This window comes from Rhinichthys klamathensis, unplaced genomic scaffold, assembly GCF_029890125.1.
Source record: "Rhinichthys klamathensis goyatoka isolate OS25496 unplaced genomic scaffold, OSU_Roscu_1.1 h1tg001099l_1, whole genome shotgun sequence".
NCBI lineage: Eukaryota > Metazoa > Chordata > Actinopteri > Cypriniformes > Leuciscidae > Rhinichthys > Rhinichthys klamathensis.
This window is the reverse complement of record NW_026607341.1, coordinates 1-15,773: the sequence shown is the minus strand read 5'-3', so window position 1 is coordinate 15,773 and position 15,773 is coordinate 1. Positions and strand designations below refer to the sequence as shown.

General features: G+C 36.4%; 1 protein-coding gene across 1 annotated transcript; it reads left to right on the top strand.

The window, feature by feature from the left end:
- Positions 1 to 681: 681 nt before the first annotated feature.
- LOC130079520 (fermitin family homolog 2-like) lies at positions 682 to 14,685 on the top strand. Its single transcript, XM_056244800.1, has 4 exons — positions 682 to 859; positions 9,194 to 9,419; positions 9,570 to 9,672; positions 14,497 to 14,685. The coding sequence occupies exons 1-4, from the start codon at positions 697 to 699 to the stop codon at positions 14,668 to 14,670; spliced, it is 666 nt and encodes a 221-aa protein (XP_056100775.1). The 5' UTR covers positions 682 to 696; the 3' UTR covers positions 14,671 to 14,685.
- Positions 14,686 to 15,773: the final 1,088 nt, after the last annotated feature.

The following is a 15,773-nucleotide window of genomic DNA, read 5'->3' as shown; positions in this document are numbered from 1 at the left end:
TGAGTAGGACAGGAGTATTTTTGTTCCTTTCTCTTCTTCCTTCGATACAATCAGCTCTGGAAGTAGAGGCTCTGTCTTCATGTGTGTTCGGGATCTGAACTTTCTCCAGTGCTACTGTTGGTCACTTTTACACAAAATAGGGTAAATATTTGGTGTCCCATATACCAGTCAGTTTGGAACAATATTTAGCAGCAAATCCTCATATTAGAGTGATTTCTGACGGATCATGTGACTCTGAAGACTGGAGTAATGATGCTGGAAATTCAGCTTTGATCACAGGAATAAATTATATTTTACAATATATTCACACATATATTCAGTTATTTAAAATGGTAATTATTTTTTAAAAATGTATCATGTTTTACACAAAAAATATAAAGTAGCAAAAGAAAAACTGTAATCAATAAGAACAATTATTAATAATTGACCATAAGTAATAAGTGAGCATCAGATCCTCATATTAGAGTGATTTCTGAAGGATCATGTGACACTGAAGACTGGAGTAATGATGCTGAACATTCAGGAATAAATTACATCTGAAAACTTATCACATCAGTTATTTTAAATAGTAATAATATTTCATAACGTTACAGTTTTGCCTGTATTTTTGATCAAATAAACGCAGCCACAGGAGACCTTTTCTTTCTTTACTTTTGTTAAGATTTTCTTCTTGAAACGGTTGTTCCATCTATTCTAATGTCTTGTCTCACTTTGCATGTTAACACTTTCCTTTCCTCCAAGCTGTTAATCTCTTTAATATATCCTTTCATTCCCCCTCTTTCTCTCTTTGTTGTTTTCTTTTCTACATTTCCTCCCATTCCTCAAGCCTCTGAGATACTATACATTGGACCGGTAAAAGGTAAGGTTCCCTGTTTTCCTGATTTCCCGCATTGCTTCCTCTCACCTCAGCTGGAGACGTCACATGACCACTGCAGGGATCCCTGGCTCTGGTCACATGACTCTCTGCTTCAGTGACACCTCAGCTGACGAGGGTCATGAGATGAGCTTTTGCCCAAACAGTGCATTCCCTTGCATTCGCTTATCGGTTCACAGTTTGGTCTCACTTTGTCCTAAAATCTATATAAAATTAGAGATAAAAGAATGAAAGGTCAAGTTAAGGAGCCACACTAAACGGTTGGGATGCTCAGGTCAGGATTTTTCAGCAAATATCATTTTATTTTATTTTTTAACCCCAGCCAATAGTGATATTGATTATTCAAGCTTTTATCAGGAGCTCGTCACACTGGTTGTAAAAACAAACAGGCTTACACAAAACACCACCATATTCGGATGCATAGGAACATTCCCCGAGGAGCTTAACTGAGGAAATGTGCTTAAACTGAACGGGTTTTCTTTTAATTCTTTTATTTTATTTCATTGGAGCATTTGGAAGGAAACACCAGTGCTTGCAAGGCAACATAAAAGGGTCCCACTTTATATTAAGTGGCTTTAAGTACTATTTACTTACATCGAAAAATAAGTAGAATGTACTTATTGTGTGGATGTTGTATTGTAAAACACTTGTGCTGCTATTGAGGTGTGATACAGGTGAGGTTAGGGACAGGTGTGTGTGGTATGGGTGGGTTAAGGTGTAAGGGAAGGTCAACAGTTTAATTACAGCTGTAATTACATGCAGGTATTTTCAAAATATAAGTACAATGTTAAAACATGCATGTACACAATACATCCATTGTATCAAATTATTAATTTCAATGTAAGTGCATAGTACTTAAAGCCACTTAATATAAAGTGGGACCCAAAAAATAGTGGTAAAGTCAAATGATAGGAAAGTTGTAAAGCCAAATACACAGGGAAGTTGATAGTAAAATAAAGGACCGATCACACATTTATAAAGCAAGTGAATGCAAAAAACACTCAGTATGCAAATAAGATGCACACTTAAAGCTGCCGCCACATTATGAGCATGCAAAATATCTATGGACACTGCAACGGTCATAATGATGTCACACACTGTGGCGTCTTTTAAAAAAACACATAATTTAGCATATAATGTATCCAAAATTTAAAAATATATGTGATCTACTTTAGTGCCACACTGCAGATCTTTAAAGCTTTCGTTCTTTTAATTCTGCTAAGAGGTCATGCCGATCTTGCAAACTTGACCAAACTTGAACTATGGAAAGCAAGGAAATTTGCATGAGCTTGTGTTTCCGGTCTCCCACATCGGCATGTGTGTGAACGGAAGTCAGAGGAATAAACGTGCAGTGGCTCTTAAGGCTAAGATGAATGTCCCCAGCAACTGGTTTCATTGGTGCCGAATCTCCAACGCCTCAGACAAAATAAAATTTTTTTTCTTAGTTGTGACATGAAAATGCAATTAAAAATTGGCTAAATGCTTTTTTTTTTCGCGTACTGTGGACTGCACTCAAAAACAAGTGAGCAGTGTAGTCTGATTCACAAGCAAACACTTATTTGATGATTGTGATCTGCAGTTCCTCAGACTTCAAAACCGAATGGTGACGTGGCAATGGTTGTACGTTCAACTAAAGCCGGCATATATATCCAGCTTTTTCCATCGAAAGCTCTCTAACAAACATTTTTATAGAGCTTTTGTCCATAAATTAGCAGTTTATTAGGCCTTTTGTTCATCAGTTGTTAGTTCAAATTATTAAATGTATTATTTTTTCTCAGCTTTGATATTCCTAGTTTTAGTAAAAAATTCTTTAAGTATAAAGTTTATGAAAAACAATAACAAGGCTGAAATTGCCCATGAAACCAAATAGAATCTGTAATTAATTTCAGGAAAAATATGAAGAACTAACTATCATAATAATAATATGACTTTCTAAGACACTGCTGCCTTGCAAACACTGTAATCATCGAATCGATTAGCAAAACAGTTTGCCATATGAGCGAGTGAACACTTACTCCGTTGTTTTAAATGTGCCTACAGACATGACTGTGAGCGAAAGCATCCGTGTGTTTGTGGACTGGGGTTTTTGAGCATTCCTAAACAGTGTGTAGAGTCGAGTAAACATCCTAACGCTGCTGATGCTCAGGCTTCCTCCGTCCCCGATGGGAGTGAAACCCTCCAGTGACCTCGAGTTTCTGAGAACGCCTGTGAGCCCTTCCTCATGTCTCTCTCTTTTCTCACGACCTCAAGCTCTTCACGACTGCGGCCTCCCACTGGCTCTGCTTCAACGCTTCTGTTTTACTCGCTCTGTGATTGGTCACTTGAGTGGTTAGAGAAAAGTGTGTAGTGTAACTTTTCTGATTTATGACCGTAAACGAGTTTAAAAAGTTGAGGAATGATGGCATCTTCCCATACAATTATATCTTTGCTCAGCTAGTTTATTTTTGCATTGCACTATTGCTCACACAACCTGATTTTAGTGATAATGTCTAAGGTGTTTTGTGTGGGCTGCCAGTAGTTTAAAAAGATTTATGTGGAATTTTTTATTTGCTGAATTCACATTTTTAACATCATTCTTTTAACATGATTTAACTAAAGGTAATGTATGGAAGCTTGTTTCCACCACAGAATGAAAAATAAAAAAGGTAATTGACTTTATTTTTCAGAATTGCGAGATATAAAGTCAGAATTGCGAGATATAAAGTCAGAATTGCGTGATATAAAGTCGCAATTGCGAGATATAAAGTCAGAATTGCGAGATATAAAGTCAGAATTGCGAGATATAAAGTCAGAATTGCGTGATATAAAGTCGCAATTGCGAGATATAAAGTCAGAATTGCGAGACGTAAAGTCGCAATTGCGAGATATAAAGTCAGAATTGCGAGATATAAAGTCAGAATTGCGAGATATAAAGTCAGAATTGCGAGATATAAAGTCGCAATTGCGAGATATAAAGTCAGAATTGGGTGATATAAAGTCGCAATTGCGAGATATAAAGTCAGAATTGCGAGATATAAAGTCAGAATTGCGTGATATAAAGTCGCAATTGCGAGATATAAAGTCAGAATTGCGAGACGTAAAGTCAGAATTGCGAGATATAAAGTCAGAATTGCGAGATATAAAGTCAGAATTGCGTGATATAAAGTCGCAATTGCGTGATATAAAGTCGCAATTGCGAGATATAAAGTCAGAATTGTGTGATATAAAGTCAGAATTGCGAGATATAAAGTCAGAATTGTGTGATATAAAGTCAGAATTGCGAGATATAAAGTCAGAATTGCGAGATATAAAGTCAGAATTGCGAGATATAAAGTCAGAATTGCGTGATATAAAGTCAGAATTGCGTGATATAAAGTCAGAATTGCGTGATATAAAGTCAGAATTGCGTGATATAAAGTCAGAATTGCGAGATATAAAGTCAGAATTGCGTGATATAAAGTCAGAATTGCGAGATATAAAGTCAGAATTGCGTGATATAAAGTCAGAATTGCGAGATATAAAGTCAGAATTGCGTGATATAAAGTCAGAATTGCGTGATATAAAGTCAGAATTGCGAGATATAAAGTCAGAATTGCGTGATATAAAGTCAGAATTGCGAGATATAAAGTCAGAATTGCGAGATATAAAGTCAGAATTGCGAGATATAAAGTCAGAATTGCGAGATATAAAGTCAGAATTGCGAGATATAAAGTCAGAATTGCGAGATATAAAGTCAGAATTGCGAGATATAAACTATTCTGAGGGGGAAAAAGTTAGTCTTTTTTTCCCTTAGAATTGGCCTGATAACTCGCAATTGCTCTCACAATTCTCACAATTCTAAGAAAAGATGTCAGAATTTCGAGATATAAACTCGCAATTATGTGTTATATAGTTATTCTGTTCTGTTAATTCTGTCTTTTTTTCTCGCAATTGCAACTATTTCTCAGAATTGTGACTTCATATCTTGCAATTGTGAGAGAAAAAATCGCAATTATTTTTTTATTCAGTGGCAGAAACAACCTTCCATAGAAACAAGCTTCCATAGTAATGCCCTGTTTTAAAGAGAAATGGAAAAAATAAAGGTGTTTTGTTGATCCCTTGGGTCAGATGATAATTCTGCTTCACACAAAGTACAAAAGTATTCACTAGGGGTGACCCCGAATAGTCGAAGATTCGATGCTTCGATAGGAGGAGCCTGATTCGACTACCGATCCCACGGTCGAATCTTCGCAGATGTGTTATTAAACGAGGATTATGTCATTTTGGCTATATGAGTGTGCTCAATGTCTGATTTCACATAGAACTACTGGTTTTCTGTCAGTTAATATACAGCCTATTATGATAATGCTCTCAATAAAAATGTGCAAAGAAAGAAGCTTTTAATAAATATTTTTTAACGTGCGTGCAGCGTGAATAAACCCAAACACCCCGTGACAGATTTAAGTTTCACTTTCGATCCGTGAGCGACAGAGGAGCGTCTTGTCGGCAGGGATTTAAATCTTTAAAAATGTCTGGGATAAGAAAATCTAAAGATGCACACCATCAGAAAGGATATTCTCCAAGGCTGGATTTAGCATCAGGAAAACCATGATCGCACTTCTGCCGGCCAAAGTTAACAGGTTGGTTTTCCTTGGGACGTTCTAAAACGCTTAACGTGAAAAAAGCTTTTAAAACGCTTAAATGGCACTTTTACGTGCTTAATGTATGTGTACACAGTAGGCTACACACCTTAACCATTCCATGTGCAGATAAGCAGATGAACCCAGAATATGAACGCAACGCGTTTCTCCTATAGAAAGTCACGTAAAGCTTTTTCTTTAACGGTTTTCTATGGGAGGAAAATGCTTAACGTAGCCTATAATAATAAAACGCGCTGCGTTCATATTCTGGGCTCATCTGCTTTTCTGTAGGCTATATAGTATGCTTTATTAATAAGGTGTGTACAGAATTTGATCGTTTAATATAACAGTTTTAGGACAAAGCCGTTAAACGTTTTTCACGTTAAGCGTTTTAGAATGTATTTTATCCGCGCACACAATTTGAAAAGACTCAAACGGACACAGGCCGAGTGAAAGACTGGATTTAGTTTTCTCGATCAGGTATGGGTACAAGTGATTTAAAACATTTCAGCCGGTTCTAATTTGATTTTTGGATACTGTGAACACGTTTAGCTAAAAAGACTGCCGCTCCAGTTTAGCGTTTATTGTTGTTTCTGCAGTTAAAAAGACAAAGTTGACAATCCTGGCCATACTTTCCTTATTTTAATAATTTCTTTATTTTTATTTTATTAATTGATCACTCAGGGTGATCTAATTTAACTATTTGTGACTTGTGTTTTGAATATTGGTTCCCCTGCACTTTAGGCATTTTGCACACATTTGTTCTGCTTCTTGTGACTTGATTCTGACTTATTTCGTTTTGTATTTTTATTTATTATAAATGTATATTGTGTTCTTAATTGTTGATTTTTTTTTTCAGTGCATCGATGTTGCGCTGTAGGCCTACTTAGAGCATGCTCGTACAGGCAATTCAGCCGATTTGATTTGCATCTGCAGTGTGGCCTTTCTGCAGTTATTTATGTTATTTCTTAGTTTTATTGATCCAAAATGTTTTTATACATTTTCTTCTATATCTTTGTGTGATGTTCTGTAGATCGCGGCTTTAAAATGTTAAAACCACACACATGATTCGACTATTAGTCGACTATAGGCAGGACTTGACGAATCTGATTCGACTATGAAAATCCTTAGTCGGGGACACCCCTAGTATTCACTTTTGTCCATAAATTAGCAGTTTATTAGTCCTTTCTCCATCAGTTGTTAGTTCAAATTATTTAATGTGTTATTTTTTCTCAGCTTTGATATTCCTAGTTTTTTGAAGTGTTTAAAAACCATTTTCTTGCCTATGTTTAATGCTCAGGAACTTTGATTATACATAAAGTAATAAACAATCTCACAAATATTTTGAACAATAATCTACACCGCTTCATTAAGTGCAACTCCTTCAGCTGTGATCATATTCACAAAATACCTTTGTGCTATTATATAAGGTTGCAACATAATACGCATATATTAGGACACACATTAAAGCTTTGTTTTATTAATCTTGTTCATTAAGTGTCATCGTTTTAGCCCTAGCCATCTAAATGAAGGTTACAGTTGGTCTCTATGGGTGCTTATACACATTTAACATTGACCAGTTAGCATCCAGAAGTCTCTATTTAATAACCAACTGAACCTGTTCAGTTTGAGGATGGGGGAAGTTGCTCCAGTTGTCCTGTAGGCATTGACTGGAGTGTTTAAAGAAGGATGAGCACTGATGTACTGAACCTGTGATGATGATAACAGCTGGATTGGTGCACTGAGACCCATCTGAATGCTTGTCTCCTAATCTCTGGGTTCATGATGTCAGTCACCCCTCATGCTGCTGGTTGTGCACTCGCAACGTTTAATTCTGTGTTTTACTGTGTTCTGCATGCTGCCTTGATCAGAAATGTACAGTCATGGGAATGATTGTGTGTGAACATCAGTTTTATTGCATTGTTCAGTTGGATTTGGTTACACATATCGGCTGGGAGTGGGCTGTATGACACACTGAGTCTGAAATGTGTGCGTGTGTTGTTTCGTATTCGTCGTTTGATGGCTCTGAATAGTCAAACACCTCTCAAAATGTTTGCTACGGATGCGGGAAACGCAGAAAATCGGACTCGATCCAGATATTTTTATGAGGGACGAAAGTTTCTGAGGCAGCGTGTAAACGTGAACGGTCACAGAAACGTGAGGTCGTATTTATTTTTTAATGTGCGAAAATTTCAGACGTGAATTTCGGACTCGGTGTGGAATGACCTTTAGTCTTAAATAATTATTGTGATAACGCTAGTTATTTTTGCAACCAAAAAAATTCAGCCCAATTCAAATGTTTTGTTTTATAACAATGTAAAAATGTCAATTTAATCTAGTTTAATATTATAATCTGCAATTCTTTTCTTTTTATTCAGAATATAATGGAGGCAAACCAAAAAATATTGTATTTTTCAGTGTAGAAACATTATATTAGACACTCAAAATGGCAATATGTAGCAAAGACATGCTCTCTATCTAGCCTTTTTATACATAAATTGACTTTTTTTTCACAGACTGTGATGATGCATTTCCACAGTTATCGTAAATTAGCTTTTTTCTATATTTTTTTCTTTTTTTTAAAAATAATGTACATTTTTTTACTCTGTTTTGTGTTGTATTACTTTAAATTGCATTAAATTACAGAAAACTAGTTAGATGGTGTTTCTAATAAAATGGCTGAGGGAATGACGGCAAATTTAACATCTTTCTCTCTTCAAACCAATGTAATCAATCTCTCAGTGTTTTTCCTGTTTCGTAAAATCATAGACATTGTGGATTTTTTAGTTTGCTATATATTTTTTGTAGTTTCCGTTCATTACTAAAGAAGATTACACACACACAACTATGATAACTTCCCCTTCTGAGCCCCCCGGACATGTGAAGGGTCAAATTGCAACTGCTTGAAGAGCACAAATAACCATCATGTTTACAAAACTAAATCGTACTCTACTGGTTGGCACATTTCTGTCGTTGCGTAATGTATTAGGGCTGTAAAACAATTAATCGCATCCAAAATAAAAGTTTGTTTTATTAAAAGTGTTGTTTTTTTTTACATCATTTATTTGTGTGTTCTGTGTATAATTATTTTGTATATATAATTACACACACATGCATGTATATAGTTTAAAAAAAAAACTTGTATATAAAATATGTATTATAATATAATGCAATTTTTTTTATATATATATATATATATATATACATGCATGTGTGTGTAATTTTATATATACAAAATAATTATACACAGTACACATACAGGTGAAACTCGAAAAAATTTGAATATCGTGCAAAAGTTAATTTATTTCAGTAATTCAACTTAAAAGGTGAAACTAATATATTATATAGACTCATTATATGCAAAGTGAGATATATCAAGCCTTTATTTGTTATAATTTTGATGACTATTTTGAATTTGGGGTTTTCATAAGCTGTAAGCCATAATCATCAAAATTATAACAAATAAAGGCTTGAAATATCTCACTTTGCATGTAATGAGTCTATATAATATATTAGTTTCACCTTTTAAGTTGAATTACTTTTGCACGATATTCTAATTTTTCGACTTGTATATTATGTAAAGACAAACTTTTATTTTGGATGCGATTAATCGTTTCACAGCCCTATGTATGTGTCATTCTGCCCAGTCTCCGTCTGGCTTTTCGTGAGAATGGGGTGCCGCCTGTTTTAGGCGTTTACTAATGGTCGTGTTTAATTTCAGGGAGCATCTATTCTAGTCCCGGACTTTACAGCAAGACCATGACGCCCACCTATGACTCTCGGGACGGCAGCCCGCTGTCCCCCACCACGGCCTGGTTTGGAGACAGTCCCCTGTCCGAAGGCAATCCCAGCATCCTCGCTGTCAGCCAGCCCATCACCTCACCAGACATTCTGGTCAAGATGTACAAACCACAGTCCCTCCTGGACAAGGCCAAGATCAACCAGGGGTAAGTTGGGGCAGATCTGATCTGTGAAGACTCTGTGATTCAGGGTTTAAAGGGATCGTTCTCCCAAAAGATTAAGTAAACCATGGGCTAATTTTAATTTTTGGGTGAACTATCCCTTTAATGTGTGTTCCTCTGAATGTGTTTGTGAAGGTGGCTGGACTCCTCCAGATCTCTGATGGAACAAGATGTGAAGGAGAACGAGGTTCTTCTGCTCCGGTTCAAGTATCACAGCTTCTTTGACCTCAACCCAAAGGTCAGTGTGTTCTGTGTTTGAAAACTCAACATTGTTATCATGCTTATTTCAGTGCCAGTTACACACGACACTGACGGTCTAATTGCTTATTATTGAAGTCATAGAGTAGATGTTTGTGGAAGCCATTCAAGTAAAAGCTTTTAATTACGATTGCTTGATATTTGAACAAACCTCTTACAGACATGAATGGTTCCTCAAATCAAAGGTTTGCTGTTACTTTACCATGAGATTACACTTATTATACTTAAATGTCTGGTTCACCCAAAAATGAAAATCCATTAAAAAAATGTCATCATTTAACTCATCTTCATGTCGTTTTAAACTCATAAGACTTTCGTTCATCTTCGTAACACGAATGAGCATATTTAATGAAATCTGAGAGATTTCTGTCCCTCAAATGAAAGTCCATTCACCCAAAACGTTCATAAAGAGACTGTAAAAATAAACCCATATGAATTGAGTGCTTTAATCCAAGTCTTCAGAAGAGACATCACTTTGCATGATGAACAGGTTTAATTGAGGCTTTTATTCACACACAGGGCCTAAAATTCGCCAAACGCCAAATGCGAGTAAAAGTATAGTGTTGGCAAGTATATGAAACGGTCACCAGTTGGCTGGTAACATTTTTATGATTTCTAACAATGACATTGCACGAATATTAAACTGGGTTTTTATCATGTCGTCTTACACTTGAGCGGACAAATTCACACGCAATTGTGTAATTAAATAGCGAGTATCCTAGTAAACATAGTCGGTTGTCTCAAATGAGCGTAAACCATTAAGAAAGTAAATGCATGTGTTCAGTATCACTATTAGATCCGTGCATTCGCTCTTAAAGTGACAGCAGCCTAATATTCCTGCCTGTTTTTATGTTAATCAAACAACAAAAGACAAAGAAAAAATCACTCACTGGTCTTGACTGAATAACTTTTATAAGGATGTTTATATTATACAGTGAAGACTATGTAGTGTTATTTTACATTTGCTTACTTTATTACATGAAAACTACTTTCAGACCTACCAAAAAAAAACCTGAAAAGCACTGTTTATTTCATGGCCGGTAAAAAATATTTATGTTGGTAAATTTTCTAAAGTCACCGGCCATTGGCAGGTGTGGCAAAAAGTTAGTTTTAGGCCCTGTTCACATATATGTGCCGTGTTTCCTGAATAGAGCATGTCATGAGATGTTTAGTAGTGCATAAGTTGTATCTTAGTGCCCATTTACGTCAAAACTAGGCTAAGCTGGTGCGACCGGTTCCTGAAAACTACAGTTAGACCAACCAGAAAACCTGAAAAGCACTTGTTATATTGTAATTATTTGTGCTTTTGCTTGTAATTTGCTTGTTTTTATTTTATTACTGACTGTTTAATTGTCTTTAATAATGTTTTAAATGTATATGAGTTAGGCTAGAAGTTTTAGCTGTAGTAATAAAAGAGAATTGTGAATTTTCACGGGTGTCATAACTGCCTGTTTTAGCCAAAACATTTTCATTGCCATTGTTAGGTGTAGCAGAAAGTTGTTCACGTATGACGCTTCTCCACCGCACGGCTCGACTCGGCTCGCTTTGCTTTTCCACTGCAGTTTAGCATCGCTTCAAAGTGGGTGTCATTATAGACTGATTGTTTTTGTTGCTGAAACACTTTTTCATTCCTGGTCGCAATATCCAATTTCCACCTCGTCTACTGACCAGTCACTACGATTCATACATTACTTTTTTCAAGTAAAATTTATTATTTATTTTTTCAAGCAAGTCGTTTAATAAAAATAGTGCGATCAAATAATATCGTTGCTGACTATTTCAGGGTACCCGCGGGTCTTAAAAGCCTTGAAAAAGTCTTGAATTTGATCATCTCAAATTAAGGCCTTAAAAGCCTTGAATTTTGTATACCAAGTCTTGGATTTCGTTACAAAGGTCTTATTTATGTTTTTGCCTTTGCTAGGATTAAGTTCATACCGTAACTAAATTAACTGTTACTAATGTAGGCTAATTCAAAATGTATGCAACGTTGAGTTTGGTTGAGTGCACCTCGCGCTCCACGTCATAGCAGAAAAAGCGATCGCGTGCGCACCCGTTACTATGGTTACTAGGCAAGTGAGGTACAGAACAAGATAGTACCTAGCCTAGTTTAATCCGCTGTGGCCACAAATGACAGAATTTAAACCCCAAATACGAGCTTTTCTGTTAAAAGAACATATTTTCTACCCGGTCTTTTCAATAGTATCTGGCAACCATGCGCACGCTCTCTCTCTACACTGCTGAAGCGCGGATTATCTGAAAACACAGACAAGCTGGTTGGCAACAGTTGGCATTCAGCGATCTTTATTTAAAATGTTGTAGCCTACTTGAATTAAAGTGTCATCCAGTCGGTCTGTGTTCTGTCACGAGCCGCTTGCGCTGTTTGTGCGACTAAATCTGCGATCAAAATGCAGGCTGATATATCCACCAGTGTTCATACGAGCAAGAATGCAATGTTTCCCGAATATCCACACGATTTCAAATGTGACATTGATTTTATACAACAGTAAAAAAGAAAAGAAAAAAAGGGTAACATTAAGTGATGTACTACATTTAAAACAGCATTGTCAGGCTTATTGCTCTGTTTTGCAACGAAATATGTGGCTTTGAACGAATCGTGAGATCCAATTACTGAATGACTCAAAGACTCACTCATAAAGATAGGGAGTTACCTACAGTTAAGTGGCCTACTGGCGATTTTAATGTTTTTTAACATTGCAAATTTAATGAACATTGTTTTATTTAAAGCATTATTTCTGTCATTTTTTTAAGGTATTACAAAGGTAAAAAAAAAAGGGATAATTATGTAGAACTGCACAAGTGCTACTGCTAAAGTCGTGCAATGTCAATAATTTCTCATAAGCCTAATTGAATTGGCCTAGAGAGAATAATTATTATGACATTTTCTGTCTAAAGAATACATATAAAATAACTACCAAAAGTAAAGTAACGGCAGTTTGACTAAAAGTGGACAAAAAATGCAAAGAATTTTCGTCAACTACAACTATAAAAAACTGGATGACTCAAATGTGATTAAGACCAATAAACATTTTCGTCTTAAGACTAAATAAAAAATGGCTGCCAAAATTACACTGGCCTACATACACGTGCGCGCTACAATGCTGTTGCGTATGTATTAAATGAATTAAATAAAACATTTTACTTAAATTATCAGTCAAGTAGCTTCCTTGTACATAATTATTTTCTAGGGTTTAAAATGTATACAGATTTGACATTTTCCCCTCATACTTCTGTCGGAATGGGTACGAAGTTGGCATTGAATTTCATTTGAAATGGTATTAAAAAGGTCTTAAAAAGCCTTGAATTTAACTTGGAGGATCCTGGGGGTACCCTGTATTTAAATCTAGCGGGTTTGGTGTCTCGTGTTGCAAATCCAACGACGCTGGTATAGTGACGATTCTCTCTGACCAATTTAAAGCGTTGTGGAAATTACGGTTCACGTACCATTCAAAGTGATCCAATAAAATAAAATTCTGTATCAAAATTTATAGGCAAGACAAGTAGTTTGTTTAGGCATGGTTTGTAGGGAATTACAAACCTGCGCACATATATTCAAACGCACATAACTATAGAATCAGTTCTTAATGCGCATGTGAACGCCATCAGTGTTTATCACAGGTTCAGTTTAAAGTCTGTTTAGAGAGAACGCCGTCGTCTTAGCGGCCCCTAATTTAATAACAAATGATCATTTCTACGAAAGTGAATCAATCAAAACTAACTTTAGCTGGAAAATAACATTATTCAAGAACCGCTATAAAACCAAACCAATCTGTGTTACCTTAAATGATATGTTTATCTCTGTAAAGCTGCTTTGAAACAATCTACGTTGTTAAAAGCGCTATATAAATGAGGATGACTTGACTTGACCAATCAGTGATCTGCAGTGTTTTCACGTCACATTTTAGTATCGGTACAGCACAAAGTACACAACTTCCTTACTTGAGTGAAAGGCACAGATACTACTGGTCAAATCTTACTCCGTTACAAGTAAAAGTTGTAAAGACTGATTTTTACTTGAGTAAAAGTACATAATTACTCGTTTTTAAAAGTACTTAAGTATCAAAAGTAAAAGGTAAATGTCAATGCATTGTTTTATTATTGTTGTATTGTAATACCTACAGTATCTTATCCCTCTGAATCTATGCCTCATATCAATATCACATTTATCTCTAGAGCACAGTTCCAGTGGTGGGATTGAATATGAGATTGAACGAGTCCACAATGGTTTCGGACACCCAAATGGCTGTTCCCTCAAAATAGTGCCCTATTTAAAGTTTCTTGGCTTTTAGTATGAATATGTTAGCCTTACTGTTATCTAGAAACTAGTGTGCTCCAAAACAATGACAAAATTCGCATTTTGAAGACCAAACCCAACGTTGAAAATGAAAATTAGGTTGATGTCAGAATCCAATGTCAGATGTACGTGAATCTCCAACGTTGGACAGACGTTGTATTGTGGTTGAAAAGGAAAATCGGGTTGACGTCAGAAACCAACATCAGTCGAGTTCTGACGTCAACCCGACTTTAATTCCCAACCAAAATCCTCCCCTAGTGACTGACGTTACTACTGTCTACTCAGGGACCTTGACAGAAATGTAGTGGAGTAAAAAAAATATGATATTTGTCTTTCAAATGTATTGATCTTAAAGTAAAAAGTACAGTTACTCAAAAAGTACAGTGCTCAAGTAACTGTACTTTGTTACTGTCCACCTCTGCTTTACACACATGTGCTGTTTCCTGAATAGAGCATGTCATAAGGTGTCGTGTTTCTAACGCTCTCCTGCAGTATGACGCCATCAGGGTGAACCAGCTGTACGAACAGGCCAAGTGGGCCATCTTACTGGAGGAAATCGAGTGCACCGAGGAAGAGATGATGATGTTCGCCGCGCTCCAGGTATGTGCACGTCAGAGCCATGGCAGAATTGATGTGAACGCGCCGTCTGTTAGGATTGCTGTGTAAGCCCGGCGTTTGACGGTCTGCAGTCTTCACTTGGGTCCTCTCGCCCCGGTAATGGATTGGATGGGCTCTGTGCCTGCGCAGCATCTGCAGTGTGCAAACGTTTGGCTTTGGCCAACGATGACCCTGCTATTTCAGACCCTCGTAAATGTTGAGTGACAACACCTCAGGACGCCTCACTGTCTTCACATCATGTAAATATAGAGTGGGCGTCTGTTTCGGGGAGGTGGGACGTGGCAGACCACCCGGAGTCTGATGTACTAAGGAGGTGTTGGTTTCTCCAGCAGGGATTTCTGGAGATGTATCAGTGGTGTCGACTTTCTCTGTTTACGTACTGCGAGTTTAAATTAGTCAGATCTGTCCCTCTCCATCAGTCCACGTTGTGTCAGTGGATATGACAGGGTGTCCGTGGGGTCTTAAAAAAGTAGTTGATATTCTTAAGTTGAGTACTTAATTTTCTCTAATTTTCAATATAGAGAAAATTAAGGCCCTTAAAAAGTATTAAATGCCATTTTCCAAGGTATTAAAGATGCTTTGTGCAAAATTTAGGAGGATCTGTTGACAGAAATGCAATATCATATACATAACTATGTTTTCAGTTGTGTATAAAGACCTTACTTAATGAACCGTTATGTTTTTATTACCTTAGAATGAGGCATTTCTGTCTACACACACCGCGGGTCCGCTTACATCAACATGTTTCTACGGTGGCCCTAAACGGACAAACGTGTTTCGTTACTATGTTGTTCTTCGTGCAAAAGAAGCTATAGCTAAAGTCAGCGAATTGACAAACAAGTAATATTCGCAATAACATATAATTTTACTGAATAATTAAGTAAACCTAATTTCTTAATTTATCTTTGTAAAGATATCTCTTTTCCTGTCGGCCACCGTAACTTCTGTTGGTTGCAATTCACAACCTCACCACTAGATGCCGCTAAAAATTACACACTGCACCTTTAAACTTTGTATCATCTTTTCATTATGCATATTTGTCCAGGGTTCCCGCGGATCCTTAAAAAGTCTTAAAAAGTCTTAAATTAGATTTTTTTAATTTAAGACCATAAAAAGTCTTATAAAGTCTTATTTTTACTTATGAAAGGTCT